The sequence below is a fragment of the Haliotis rufescens genome, unplaced genomic scaffold, assembly GCF_023055435.1.
Source record: "Haliotis rufescens isolate VD_foot unplaced genomic scaffold, xgHalRufe1.0.p SCAF_10, whole genome shotgun sequence".
Taxonomy (NCBI): Eukaryota; Metazoa; Mollusca; class Gastropoda; order Lepetellida; family Haliotidae; genus Haliotis; species Haliotis rufescens.
This window is the reverse complement of record NW_025963780.1, coordinates 19,139,414-19,152,894: the sequence shown is the minus strand read 5'-3', so window position 1 is coordinate 19,152,894 and position 13,481 is coordinate 19,139,414. Positions and strand designations below refer to the sequence as shown.

General features: G+C 40.6%; 1 protein-coding gene across 10 annotated transcripts in view; it reads right to left on the bottom strand.

The window, feature by feature from the left end:
- LOC124143101 (5'-AMP-activated protein kinase subunit gamma-1-like) overlaps positions 1-13,481 on the bottom strand; it is a 404,245-nt gene that overhangs the window by 98,758 nt on the left and 292,006 nt on the right. Inside the window, exon 1 of one of the 10 annotated variants that reach the window (XM_048387879.1) lies at positions 2,737-2,963. The exons of the other annotated variants lie outside the window; for them this stretch is intronic. Within the exon in view, the coding sequence (XP_048243836.1) occupies positions 2,737-2,922 (186 nt within the window). The 5' untranslated portion in view covers positions 2,923-2,963. Of the gene's footprint in view, positions 1-2,736; positions 2,964-13,481 lie in introns of those variants that run through there. 10 annotated transcript variants of the gene reach the window in all.

The following is a 13,481-nucleotide window of genomic DNA, read 5'->3' as shown; positions in this document are numbered from 1 at the left end:
GTGCTATTCTATGAATATTAGCTTCTGCGGTGATGCGGACGTCAAATTTGCTGTCTCAATCAGAGTTTTTTTTATTGTGATTTGACAACCTCTGGTTGACCAATCAGAATCGAGTTAATTCATGGTAGAATCATTAAATATCTGTGGCCTATTATTTGTTGATATTATATCATCAGCAAAACTTGTCCCAGTGCGCATGTCGGAAGAGGGGCTGCAGTGAAAATCTTGTGTTGTGAGAAAGTGTGTGAGCATGTGCCGGCCGGCGTGACAGGTTGTTTGTGTGAGTGGATGTGAAGCTAAAGAAGAATAAAGAAGCAAAGTGTCTACTGCGGTTGGTTGGTTTATTTACATTGGCATGAACAGTATTAAGCAACATTCACCCTTTGACTGTACATATGAATTCATAGATATCAATTCTAATCTAAAGCACTTCTCAATCAGAAGGTTAACAATGAAAGAGACATGAGACATACCCTCGTGGGGATTCGGGGATAGATTAGCAACTGCAGTAACCTATCCTGTCATAGGAGGCGACCTAACTCGGGTGGTCAGGCTGGATGATTTTTGTTGATTGCATGTACACCAACAACACTGAAAGGTGTTCATAACATCAATCATTTGTTTGTCTGGTCCAGAGTCAATTGTTAACCGGCTGCTGTGATATAACATGAAGGTGGCCGACAGCAGCTTTGAAGGACACACAATCAAACTTAAATCATTACCCAAAAGAATGATCTACCATGTCACAATGTTTACATAGTGTAAACAGAGTTATCTCCCTTCAATCCAAGGCTCGGACCAAGCACTCCTGCACTATCACTGAGGAGTAACTGCATTTAAATCAATCCAAGGTCTCAAAACCAGTCCAAACAACAAAAATAGATTATTCTTGCTAGCTATATTCCACGGCCATCAGAAATAAACAAAGCATAAAGGTTGACAGAAAGTTATTGTTTGATTAAAGTGACTAAGTGAGTATTCCAGCAATATCACAGTACCCGTGTATGAACGACCTCACAGACTGTTTGTTAGTCAAATAAGGCCACATATTTTTAATATTTTGTTTAACAGACCAGCCGCCCAAAATGAAAAATAGACAGTTTAAGAAATAAATTAAACCAAATTTTTTTGGGGTACTAATTTATATTTTTACTTTATCTCCCACTAGTAATATAGACCCTCTAATATAATATAAAATGTTTTTATAAATTCCATATCTACATCAGTATCAGTGATTCAACCTGCAAATCCACAGCAGAATGACTTTCATATAAATAAATAAATAAATAAATAAATAAATAAATAAATAAATAAATAAATAAATAAATAAATAAATAAATAAATAAATAAATAAATAAATAAATAAATAAATACTTCACATTTAATTATTTTTTTTATTATGGGATTTTTGTTTGAGACAGGATTTCTTCTGTGAATGGAGGAATCACACCCAAAAAGTAATAATTTCACAACTCATTTTTTTTTCAGGACAGTTTATGTTTGTTCTCTATTTTTTTCTGGATTTATTTTTAAATTTTCTTCAAAAAGATCCCAGTCCCACTATATTAGCAATATTCCAGCAATATTGAAGCGAGGGACACCCAAAATGGGCTTCACACATCGTTCTCATGTGGAGAATCAAACCTAGGCCTTCAGCATGAAAAACGACTGCCTTAACCACTAGGCTACCCAATCACCCAAAGCTGCATGAAGGCTTGCTAGCTGACATAGGAGCGGTGGGGCAGCTGACTAGTCAAAGCCTTTGCTCGTCACACCAAAGACCCAGGTTTGATTCTCCACATGGGTACAAAATGTGAAGGCCATTTCTGGTGTCCCCACTATGATATTGCTGGAAGATTAACAGAGGCATAACACCATGCACACTCACTTACTCTAAATGACATATTGACATATATGTACTGCCTTCCCACTCCCAGGTAACAGAACACAGTGTACACATGTCCCCATTAGCTGCAGCACAATCGACCACCTCAGGCAGTGATTACACAAAACAGCCAGGCAAATCAGATTAGGTAAAGACTCTTATGATCTAACTCCAGATATTCCCTGTGACTGCCAATCAATATGACCTGACATCTTGCTGTGTACCACAACAGACCAATGACCCACGTCCCAGAGAAATTGGTTTTCATATCAACACAAACACATGATCAGCACAAACTGATGGTAAACTTCAAAATTCAAAGTGGCTTACAAATACTGTTTACATCTGACAAATGTAGGGGTCGACACCATTGGTTATATCCAACTAGTCAACAGATCATTTTGGACAAGTGGTATATAATATTTACAATAACTAGATTCAACTAGTCCATCTACATTTTTTCTAGTCTCGGACTAACAGACAGGTAGCTGTGTCTATCTCGGAAATGACAATCTAAAAATATACATACATGTTGTAATCAATAGCAATGAGAATTAACTTTCATTATTCACAACACACTTTTGTCTGTCAGTGTATTTATACAGCATAAGTGAACATGTCATCAGCCATTGAATATTTTCTGTCTGCCAGACTACCCATCGCTGCCTTGTTACAACAGACGCATCTTAATCAATAAAACTGAAGGTTTGGACTTTCGTAACTCAATAAAACATAAAAATCAACCAAATAGTTTGTGTTCATTCCATTTGTATTATCAAGAGATTTTACTCCTGGAATGTCAACTACAAATGAATATCGGTGTTGCCAGATTCCAAAATTCCCGGATTTACCTTTGTGGTATGACTCTCGTGTGCCCGATGGCGCCATTCTAAAAGTCGGTATTTCATCCTGGCATAAATTGACTTCTTACACATCGCAGCAATTTTGCCGTTTTTAAGAGAGAAAACTTGAGCAAAATGGCAATTCCAGTAATCCAGTGACTGAGAGCTCGGTGCACAGGCAAGCAGCACCAGCATCCGCACACAGGCAAGAGAATCACCACACAGAACGGGACACTTTACCCCAAGCTTCCAACTTCACCTCATCAATTATAGAATTAGACTTCTAGGAAATCGAATCGAAGAGACTATCGTGATATCAAACGTGATCCTATTTGCGTTAACCAATAGGGGAATGTTTTCCAATGCAATGTCACAATCTGGAAAGATCATGTGATGAAAGCATCAGCATCCCAACTCCGGACCTTCCACGTGCGGGTCGATGGCAATTTGTTTAAATATCTCGATCAAAGAAACTCTTCCACATATATATCCTCCACAGATCAATATGGCACCTCTGGCACAATGATACCTTGTGGCCAGAACAATAGACACGTCTTGAGGATGGACAAAATAACCTCTCCAAAAGTTGGTCAAGCTGCCTAACCCAGGTGATATCCAAGAGTCAATCAATTCCTTCAGCACAGAAGTGGCGTTCTACTGGAACATAAATCAGTTGCTCAGGTATCGGTGGCTGCGGGATGTGCACCTGCGCCGGCATGCTGTAACTGTGTCTGCACCGATACAAGTCATTATTGTTTCTCCATCGAACCAGTCAACTAAGAGTCAATCCATAGGTTAGGTCAAAATCCCAAACACTACCAAGACACAAGACACAAACACTCAGCCAATCTAAAGCATGGTAGCAACATCCAGAATCTAGAGACAAGCGGCAGACTTTGCATACTGACTATGAAATGTGTGCTGTAAACACGCACAGCCTCCACAGAAACTCAGAGCTACACACACTCATCCTGCAATGCCAGTTTACCATTTCTTGTGCATTGATTATTTGCTTTTGTGGAGAAAAACAGTTCCAAGACTTCAAAATAGTTTGTAAACAATTTCTGCAAGGAACATATGTTTCTGGAAATTGAGTTATTTTTCTGTATATTCAGTTCCAGGAACTTCATCTATACATCAATGTTTTTCCTACGAAGCTTCAAGTGCTGGTCAACTTGGCTCCATGGCAGAACAGCAGTACATCTTTGAACTTCTTCCAAACTCCTGTCTCCATGAACAAGTGATTCCCCGAAATTGGCCAAGGAACAAGGTTGCCTAGCAACCACACAAGCCAATCGGTAGAATGTCGGTACAACAATCATGAGTGGGTGAACTGGGGATTGTTGTGGACAGATGTGAGTGAAAATGATCACCTACATGAGAAGAAACAATGTTTGGCAAATTATGTAGGTCAATGTGTAACTGTACAAAAGTCTGTCAAAATGGGACAGTTATTCCCTCAGTATATTATTCCTTATGATTATGATTACTCTAGACTAACGTTTAGTCTCTGAAACAAACAAAAATATTAATATTTTTTTTTTGGGGGGGGGGGGTAAATAATCTTTTAATACATATATAACAGAAATGAGCCCATATTATCTCTTCTCCTTAAACTGAGGAAATCTAGACTTGCCAAAATATTGTAGACTTGCTTTGGAGTTCATATATATCATTTCAGCGTCTGTATGAGGCACTATATACCACCTTCTGCAACACTTACTGGACATGGGTATTGGTTGTTGCTTTTCATGCTAATATACCCCCAGTCTATCATTAAACTTGGCCTGACCAACAAGATCTACCAACCTTGACATAAGGCCCCAGTAAATTATGAGATTTTCATTCATTTCTTTCAAAAAAGCGAGGTGGTGGCATTTTATTTTCTTTGTCATATTTTTACACACAAACTTCAATATGGCCAATAAATAAACATTGTTAGGAATACTTGATATAAACAAGACAAATGAGTCTGTATAAACGAAGAACTATATATTAACAATAAAGATTATTTTGACAACTATTAACCTTTAGACTAATCAAAATGAATAACACAAATCTTATACACAAAACTTTGTCCACATTTATGTACTTTCAGGTGCTAGGGTACATTAAGGGAGACAACTCTTTGAACCTTAATTGTTTGATAGTTTAAGTGAATGAAGGGACATAAAATAACACCTCTTCAACCACAAAGTGAATGGGTTCTCACAGACAAACAGGTTGTCCCTGAAATAAAGCTATGTATGACGTTAAATGAAAACAATTATACAAAGCAGCCTTCATGTATTCAGGTATTGGGTATTAAGTCTCTTATTTTCAAGTATGAATGGGTATGAAGAGGTTGTGCTTGGCCTGAAAAGGGTATGAGAATTGTCACGTCCAAGATTATTACACTTATATAGTGCCATGCATGTACGTGTGTGTGTTTGTGTGGCTGCTTGTACTAGTCCGGACTAATGCCGATTTATAGTGCTAGCCCACTGAAATACCATGCAGCAGTTTAACAGGAATACATGACTCAGACACAGTATACTGATTCAGAGACAACCAGTCCTTGTTTTAGCCCCTTAATGCCGAGCGCCAGACAGGGTAACAACAAGAACCATCTTTTAACGGCTGTTGGTATGACGCGGTCGGATGATCGTTATGAAGCAGACAGTGACACAATCAATATGTCAAAACAGTGCCGTAGTTTCAAGACTGGTGCCTGATCTATTCATGGATTGTCAAGCAATCAACCCCTGTCCCAAAACACACAGGGTCTCTGATAAACCCCGAGTTATCATGATGTCCGATACAATACTCCTCATGGCTATATATTAGCTAAACATGTGGTATGTTGAAGGTTATTTACAATTGGCGTATGCATAGTGTTCGGGGAATGTAAACAAGGTCAGATAGCGGCCACTGTCTTCATACAATATATAAACATGTGTCCTACCGAGATTTGTCTCCATGTCCCCCCACCCCCACTCCCGGACATCTATATCTACATCTAAACATAGTCATCAATTTATTTTCCGTAAAGCATTCAAACAACCGGAGCACAAAGCCACCATAAGAAAATAAACTAAAATCAAATTTACTTTTACTTACTCACTCACTCACTCACCTTATATTGTATAAGAGGGTCTAAACAGGAGACATAATAAAATAAGTATTTTTATGTTTAATTTATTTCTTAAACCAGCTGCTTTTCAGTAGATGTGACGGACCTGTGAGACGTAATATAAAAAAATATGTGGCCTTACTATTCCATCTGTGATGGATAAAAAGCAATACGATAAAACTAAAGAAATGATACACAAGTCAAGTAACTATCAACTTTACAAACTCTAACTGATCTGTTGCATTTTTGCACTGACGATGTCACAGATTTTGTAGTATTGTCTACTGTTTTTTGCACTGACGATGTCACAGATTTTGTAGTATTGTCTACTGTTTTTTGCACTGACGATGTCACAGATTTTGTAGTATTGTCTACTGTTTTTTGCACTGACGATGTCACAGATTTTGTAGTATTGTCTACTGTTTTTTGCACTGACGATGTCACAGATTTTGTAGTATTGTCTACTGTTTTTTGCATTAATGATAAAGTAAACAGTTGGTGAAGTTTTTAGTGTTTACATATTTATTTATAAGAATTGACTTTAATGTTTTTGCATTTATGGATTATGCAGATTTAAACAGTGTGCACACTGGCTTCTTCGTTTATAAATACAAAAATAAAAAAAATATTTAAGTTAACACACTTTCAAAACACACACTTTAACAGTACAAGCATTGTTTGCCCCCTAACTGATGGACACAAAGACATACATGACAAACAGACCCAATAAATATTGAATTACATTTCCACCGACCAAGCACGTTGGTGAGCTAAACTCCGCAAGCAATACAAACAGTGTGGCCTACATATGTATGGATAATTAAAAATGTAACATTTGTTAACATGTTATATGGAGCATGTATTCTGTAGTGTAAAACTGTCTAGATTCATGTCACCTGTTTCAGACTGATGCATGGATTGGAAAACTGCAATTGTATCTCCCATCGGTGACAGGTTTACTGGCCAATAGGAACCTCTGTCTGTCGGTGGGTATTACAGCAGGTTATTCATGCACATCAACGACACATTAAACTCTGGCTAATGAGGGTGAATAGCCCGATACATCAGAATTGATTGCAGCACCCTGCTGCTTCCTGAGTCATGCCAGGAGACACATCCTACACTCCATCCAGGATAACACCCTCCACCCCATCCAGGATAACACCCTCCACCCCATTAGACTTACACCAGTGACACACCCTCCACCCCATCAGACTTACACCAGTGACACACCCTCCACCCCATCCAGGATAACACCCTCCACCCCATCCAGGACAACACCCTCCACCCCATCCAGGAAAACACCCTCCACCCCCATCCAGGACAACACCCTCCACCCCATCCAGGAAAACACCCTCCACCCCATCCAGGAAAACACCCTCCACCCCCATCCAGGACAACACCCTCCACCCCATCCAGGAAAACACCCTCCACCCCATCAGACTTACACCAGTGACATACCCTCCACCCCTTTCAAACAGTCATAACTGAAACTCTGTGAGAGTTAAACTAGTACTAAATACTTAGTTCTTTCACAACACGACGTGATCCAGGAGTACCTGGTAATTCATCCAGCACACAATTTCTTTTTCCATCTGCAACCTATACGTCCAATCAGCCACCATCACCAATCAGCAATTGCCAAAATGATCAGTAATTTCCCGATAACAACATGAGCCAATTATCACAGCACAACAAAAAGCAATCAAACTGAGTAACCTGAGTAACCTGAGTAACCTAAGTAGCCTACACGACTGCTACACTCCAATACAAGATATACTGTCTGTTATTTACCTGCAGCAATCAGCTGAAAGACAGGATGCTGGATAACAGGTGCAACATGCAGTAGCTGAGTGTCCGATAGTCACTATGTATCTGGCAGTAGCTATGTAACCAATAGTAGCTGTGGATCTGATAATCACTGTGTTTCCTATAGTCACTGTGTGCCCAATAGTAGCTGTGTATCCGACAGTAGCTATGTAACCAATAGTAGCTGTGGATCTGATAATCACTGTTTCTTATAGTCACTGTGTGCCCAATAGTAGCTGTGTATCCGATAGTAGCTGTGTAGCTGATAGTAGCTGTGTACCCAATAGTCGCTGTATATCCGATAGTCACTGTGCACCCAATAGTAGCTATGTATCCAATAGTAGCTATGTATCCAATAGTAGCTATGTATCCAATAGTAGCTGTGTATCCAATAGTAGCTGTGTATCTGATAGTAAATATGTATCCGATATTAGCTATGTATCCAATAGTGGCTGTGTATCTGAGTCTCCACACTGTCACCAAATCCCCAGAAAATCAGCTGATCCTGAGGTTTCCACTGATCCAGCCCATGTGCTGGAGGCCGGCCTGCCCCAGGACATGCTCCCGGGATGTGTAAACAAGGTCAAGTTCACAACCTGCGCTAATCTGCACTCAGGCATGGTATTGTACCCATTCTACCAGGGACTCGAGCTGACACAGACTGCACATTGCAATATACTGTTTCTAATTAAACAGTAAACATCCTTGCCAACTCATCAACAAGACTCATCAACAAACACCGAAGCAAGATAAGAGCAAGTTGCCTGTCACCACCATAGTAAATGGCAATTCATTGCGATGTGTGCCTTCATTCCCCTTGGTGCATTATTGATTTCTGAATCAGACATCAATGAATTTTTCTGAAACTGATTCAAAATCTTGTGTTGTGTTATAACTGATTCAAACAATAAGCCAAACAAATGTTTTCAGAATCAAAACATTTAACATCCAAAACATGCTTGCAAAATGCAAACAGACGCCACTCCACTAAGTAAACATAGCCATGCAGTAATTACCTGTATGAATGGCAAGTTCTGAGCATAAATAAACAACAAGGATATCATCAGGGAGATTTCCACATGAATAATGCAGCAAAAGGCATTATACTACAGGACTCTATTGATGCACAACAGTCTTTTGAAGATCAACCCGACAATTCTTTTTTCATAAAAGCTTGTTACACTTCCTCCATAATTGCTGATTAATAGAAGCAGTGTGTGGCGTGAAAGTCTCAATTGGGCAAAACAAACATTTGCGATCCATAGATTATAAATGTGAGTTGATGGCGACCCTTATCAATGAGGTCAACTAGCGGTTGAATGAGTGGCCTGTAAACACAGCTTGAGCAAAGTGCAAGGAAATAGGCCAGGGTGCCCCAGATACAAGCTCCTCCCAGGAAAACATGCAGCACATGTCAAGACACAGAGCCTGCTCATGCTACAACATAGCTGAAAGTCCCTACAACCAGCTCATTCTATATCCCAGAACATCCTTGACACAACCAGCTCATTCTATATCCCAGAACACCCCTGACACAACCAGCTCAATCTACATCCCAGAACACCCTTGACACAACCTGCTCGTTCCACATCCCAGAACACCCTTGACACAACCAGCTCATTCTACATCCCAGAACACCCATGACACAACCAGCTCAATCTACATCCCAGAACACCCTTGACACAACCAGCTCATTCTACATCCCAGAACACCCATGACACAACCAGCCAATTCTACATCCCAGAACATCCCTGACACAACCAGCTCATTCTACATCCCAGAACACCCATGACACAACCAGCCAATTCCACATCCCAGAACATCCCTGACACAACCTGCTCGTTCTATATCCCAGAACATCCCTGTCAGAACCTGCTCGTTCTATATCCCAGAACATCCCTGTCAGAACCTGCTTGTTCTATATCCCAGAACATCCCTGTCAGAACCTGCTCGTTCTATATCCCAGAACATCCCTGTCAGAACCTGCTCATTCTATATCCCAGAACACCCCTGTCAGAACCTGCTTGTTCTATATGCCAGAACATCCCTGTCAGAACCTGCTCGTTCTATATCCCAGAACATCCCTGTCAGTACCTGCAGCACTAATGTCTGATCCTGATCATTCCACACAGCACTAATGTCTGGACCTGCTAATTCCACACAGCACTAATGTCTGGACCTGCTAATTCCACACAGCACTAATGTCTGATCCTGATCATTCCACACAGCACTAATGTCTGGACCTGCTAATTCCACACAGCACTAATGTCTGGACCTGCCAATTCCACACAGCACTAATGTCTGGACCGACTAATTCCACACAGCACTAATGTCTGGACCTGCTAATTCCACACAGCACTAATGTCTAGACCTGCTAATTCCAAACAGCACTAATGTCTGATCCTGATCATTCCACACAGCACTAATGTCTGGACCTGCTAATTCCACACAGCACTAATGTCTGATCCTGATCATTCCACACAGCACTAATGTCTGGACCTGCTAATTCCACACAGCACTAATGTCTGGACCTGCTAATTCCACACAGCACTAATGTCTGATCCTGCTAATTCCACACAGCACTAATGTCTGGACCTGCTAATTCCACACAGCACTAATGTCTGGACCTGCTAATTCCACACAGCACTAATGTCTGGACCTGCTAATTCCACACAGCACTAATGTCTGATTCTGATCATTCCACACAGCACTAATGTCTGGACCTGCTAATTCCACACAGCACTAATGTCTGGACCTGCTAATTCCACACAGCACTAATGTCTGATCCTGCTAATTCCACACAGCACTAATGTCTGGACCTGCTAATTCCACACAGCACTAATGTCTGGACCTGCTAATTCCACACAGCACTAATGTCTGGACCTGCTAATTCCACACAGCACTAATGTCTGATTCTGATCATTCCACACAGCACTAATGTCTGGACCTGCTAATTCCACACAGCACTAATGTCTGGACCTGCTAATTCCACACAGCACTAATGTCTGGACCTGCTAATTCCACACAGCACTAATGTCTGGACCTGCTAATTCCACACAGCACTAATGTCTGGACCTGCTAATTCCACACAGCACTAATGGCCTATGGCCTTAAGACATCATTATCTCCTCACAATGTCTAATTCACCTCATGAGGGTGAAAACAAACCCTGTAGACTTCTTGTACCCAATAACATAGGAGTGAATTCAAAATGTTTCCGATACTAAAACAATGGTATCATGTGACAATGAGATTATAAGGGTGTATAGACACACACAAACGTCCCTCAGGGTAATATATTATCTTGGATAACATAATATTAACTTATCTGACAAGAGCTTTTTCAACAAAATGTCAAAATTTGACCATGTTCTTCAAACCTGTATCTCAATAAGAACTTCTTTTACTTAAACAGGATATACTAACCTGTATGAGCAGGTACAGCTGATATGAACTTAATACAAACATGTCCTCCAAAACTGTAGACAACTTTTTTGGGTTTACATGTATAAAGTACAATTTCAGCGTAGATCTTGTTTGTTTGTTGTTTAATACTGCACTCAGCAATATTTCAAGTACATGACAGCAGTCTGTAAATAATCAAGTCTGGCTGAACCAGACAATCCAGTGATTGACATCATGAGCATATTGTGTAATCAAGAAACAGTCATAAGTTCCAATATTCTTAATGGTTAAGGTTCCCAAAGAATCACTCAAATTTGGTCACTCAAATATTTCCAATACATCATTAAGACATCATGGATGATGACTGAGCTTACGCCCACTGATAGATTGTCGAAGAAGAAGTTAATTTGAAGAAAACGTCTGTAATTTCAAATTTTTAAGACATTTGTTTGTATTGGTATTGGTAATCCAGAAGCAATCCCATTATTTCCAAAACCATTCTTTGTCCCCAGATGACCCAATGAGGCACCAACAAGCCCCATGTGGTGGAGGAGCTCCCGAAGGATGTTATTGACAGGCTACTCAAGGTGTGTTCTGTATAGCCAGCTGAAGGCCACGTTGTAAACACTCAACACGGATACACTACATAACACTCTTTGTGTTCAACAAAGAGGGAGTTTTGCCCACCTGGCCCTCAACCCTGACAGTCAGGCTGATAATTTACCGGGGTGTACCGGGGTGTACCGGGGTGTACCGGGGTGTGCAGGGTGTGTGTGTTACCACCAAGAGTTTCACTGCCAAGTTGATAACATCTAGACATGCTCTGAGGCTGTAGGCCAGGTAGAGATGTGGAGAGATGTGGAGAGATGTTGTCTTTCCTACAGACCCCAGTGCATATATTTATCAAAACATTTTCCCCAATTTCATTCTTCAATGTGTAGGAAACTGATTTTCCCCTTACGTGACGATAAAGTATGTCAATGAGATATCGATAATATCTTTCCAAATAATTTCTCACATAGTTCTGTACACAACGAGTGTACAAATATGGAGTGAGTGAGTGGGGTTCAATGAGCAAGTGAGTGAGTGAGTGAGTGTTGTTTAACACATGAGACTGCAATATTCTATAAGGTTCATTTTGGCAAATTTTGTAAGTTTTCTGGTGACTGAAAGCATCGGCATCCATGCCATCAGTGTACATTGAAACGCCATGTACCAAGAATGATGCTAAAAAACAAGTTAGGGCAAGCAGACTCAAACGTTTTTGACATTGACTGCCATGTGTTGTAAATAATTTAACATGAAGTTCTCACTTGTTTACGATGCTGCAGATAGTTTCATGTGATATTCAATACATAATAATGGTATGAAATAACAAACTTAATTCACTTGGGAGAGATACTCAGTAATTCCTCTAGCTTGTCAGTTATTCTACAATTCTTATTTCCATTTCTCTGACCTATCTTACTCCACTTCTGTCGACTGTCACTTGAAGCATAAACAAATAGCATTTCAATGTGGAGATTAAGCGAGACGAGACATAATTATGGTCAGACAATTCAACAGAGTTTGCAGCATCGACATTCAACTTGAGTTGCCGACTTAATAGAATCTTCCTTTCTTCATCTATATGTCATACGTAAGGTGAAGTGAGGTGAAATGGAGTTTAACGCTGTGTTGAACATTATTTCACTTCATGGCAACATGCCTTGACAAGTCAGGAATAATTCCGGTTTTATAGCAATCTCATCTGGATACCATGCCACAGTTTGTCATGGATATCCATTTAGTCACTGTATACTGAGTCAACCAGTCCTTGTTTTATCCTCCTTTAAATGCCGAGCACCAGGCCGGGTAACAACAAGTACCATGTTTTGGTATGACGTGGCCGAGGATCGGACCAGTGACCTTCCTTGGCACTTTATCCACTACACCACACCATGTCAAACTTGAACAAAAACAGTCGACCAGTGACTAAATGCCGAGCCACAGGCTGGGTAACAACAAGTACCATGTTTTGGTATGACGTGGCCGAGGATCGGACCAGTGACCTTCCATGGCACTTTATCCACCACACCATACCATGTCAAACTTGAACAAAGAGAGTCGACCAGTGACTAAATGCCGAGCACCAGGCCGGGTAACAACAAGTACCATGTTTTGGTATGACGTGGCCGTGGATCGGACCAGTGACCTTCCATGGCACTTTATCCACCACACCATACCATGTCAAACTTGAACAAAGAGAGTCGACCAGTGACTAAATGCCGAGCCACAGGCCGGGTAACAACAAGTACCATGTTTTGGTATGACGTGGCCGAGGATCGGACCAGTGACCTTCCTTGGCACTTTATCCACTACACCACACCATGTCAAACTTGAACAAAAACAGTCGACCAGTGACTAAATGCCGAGCCACAGGCTGGGT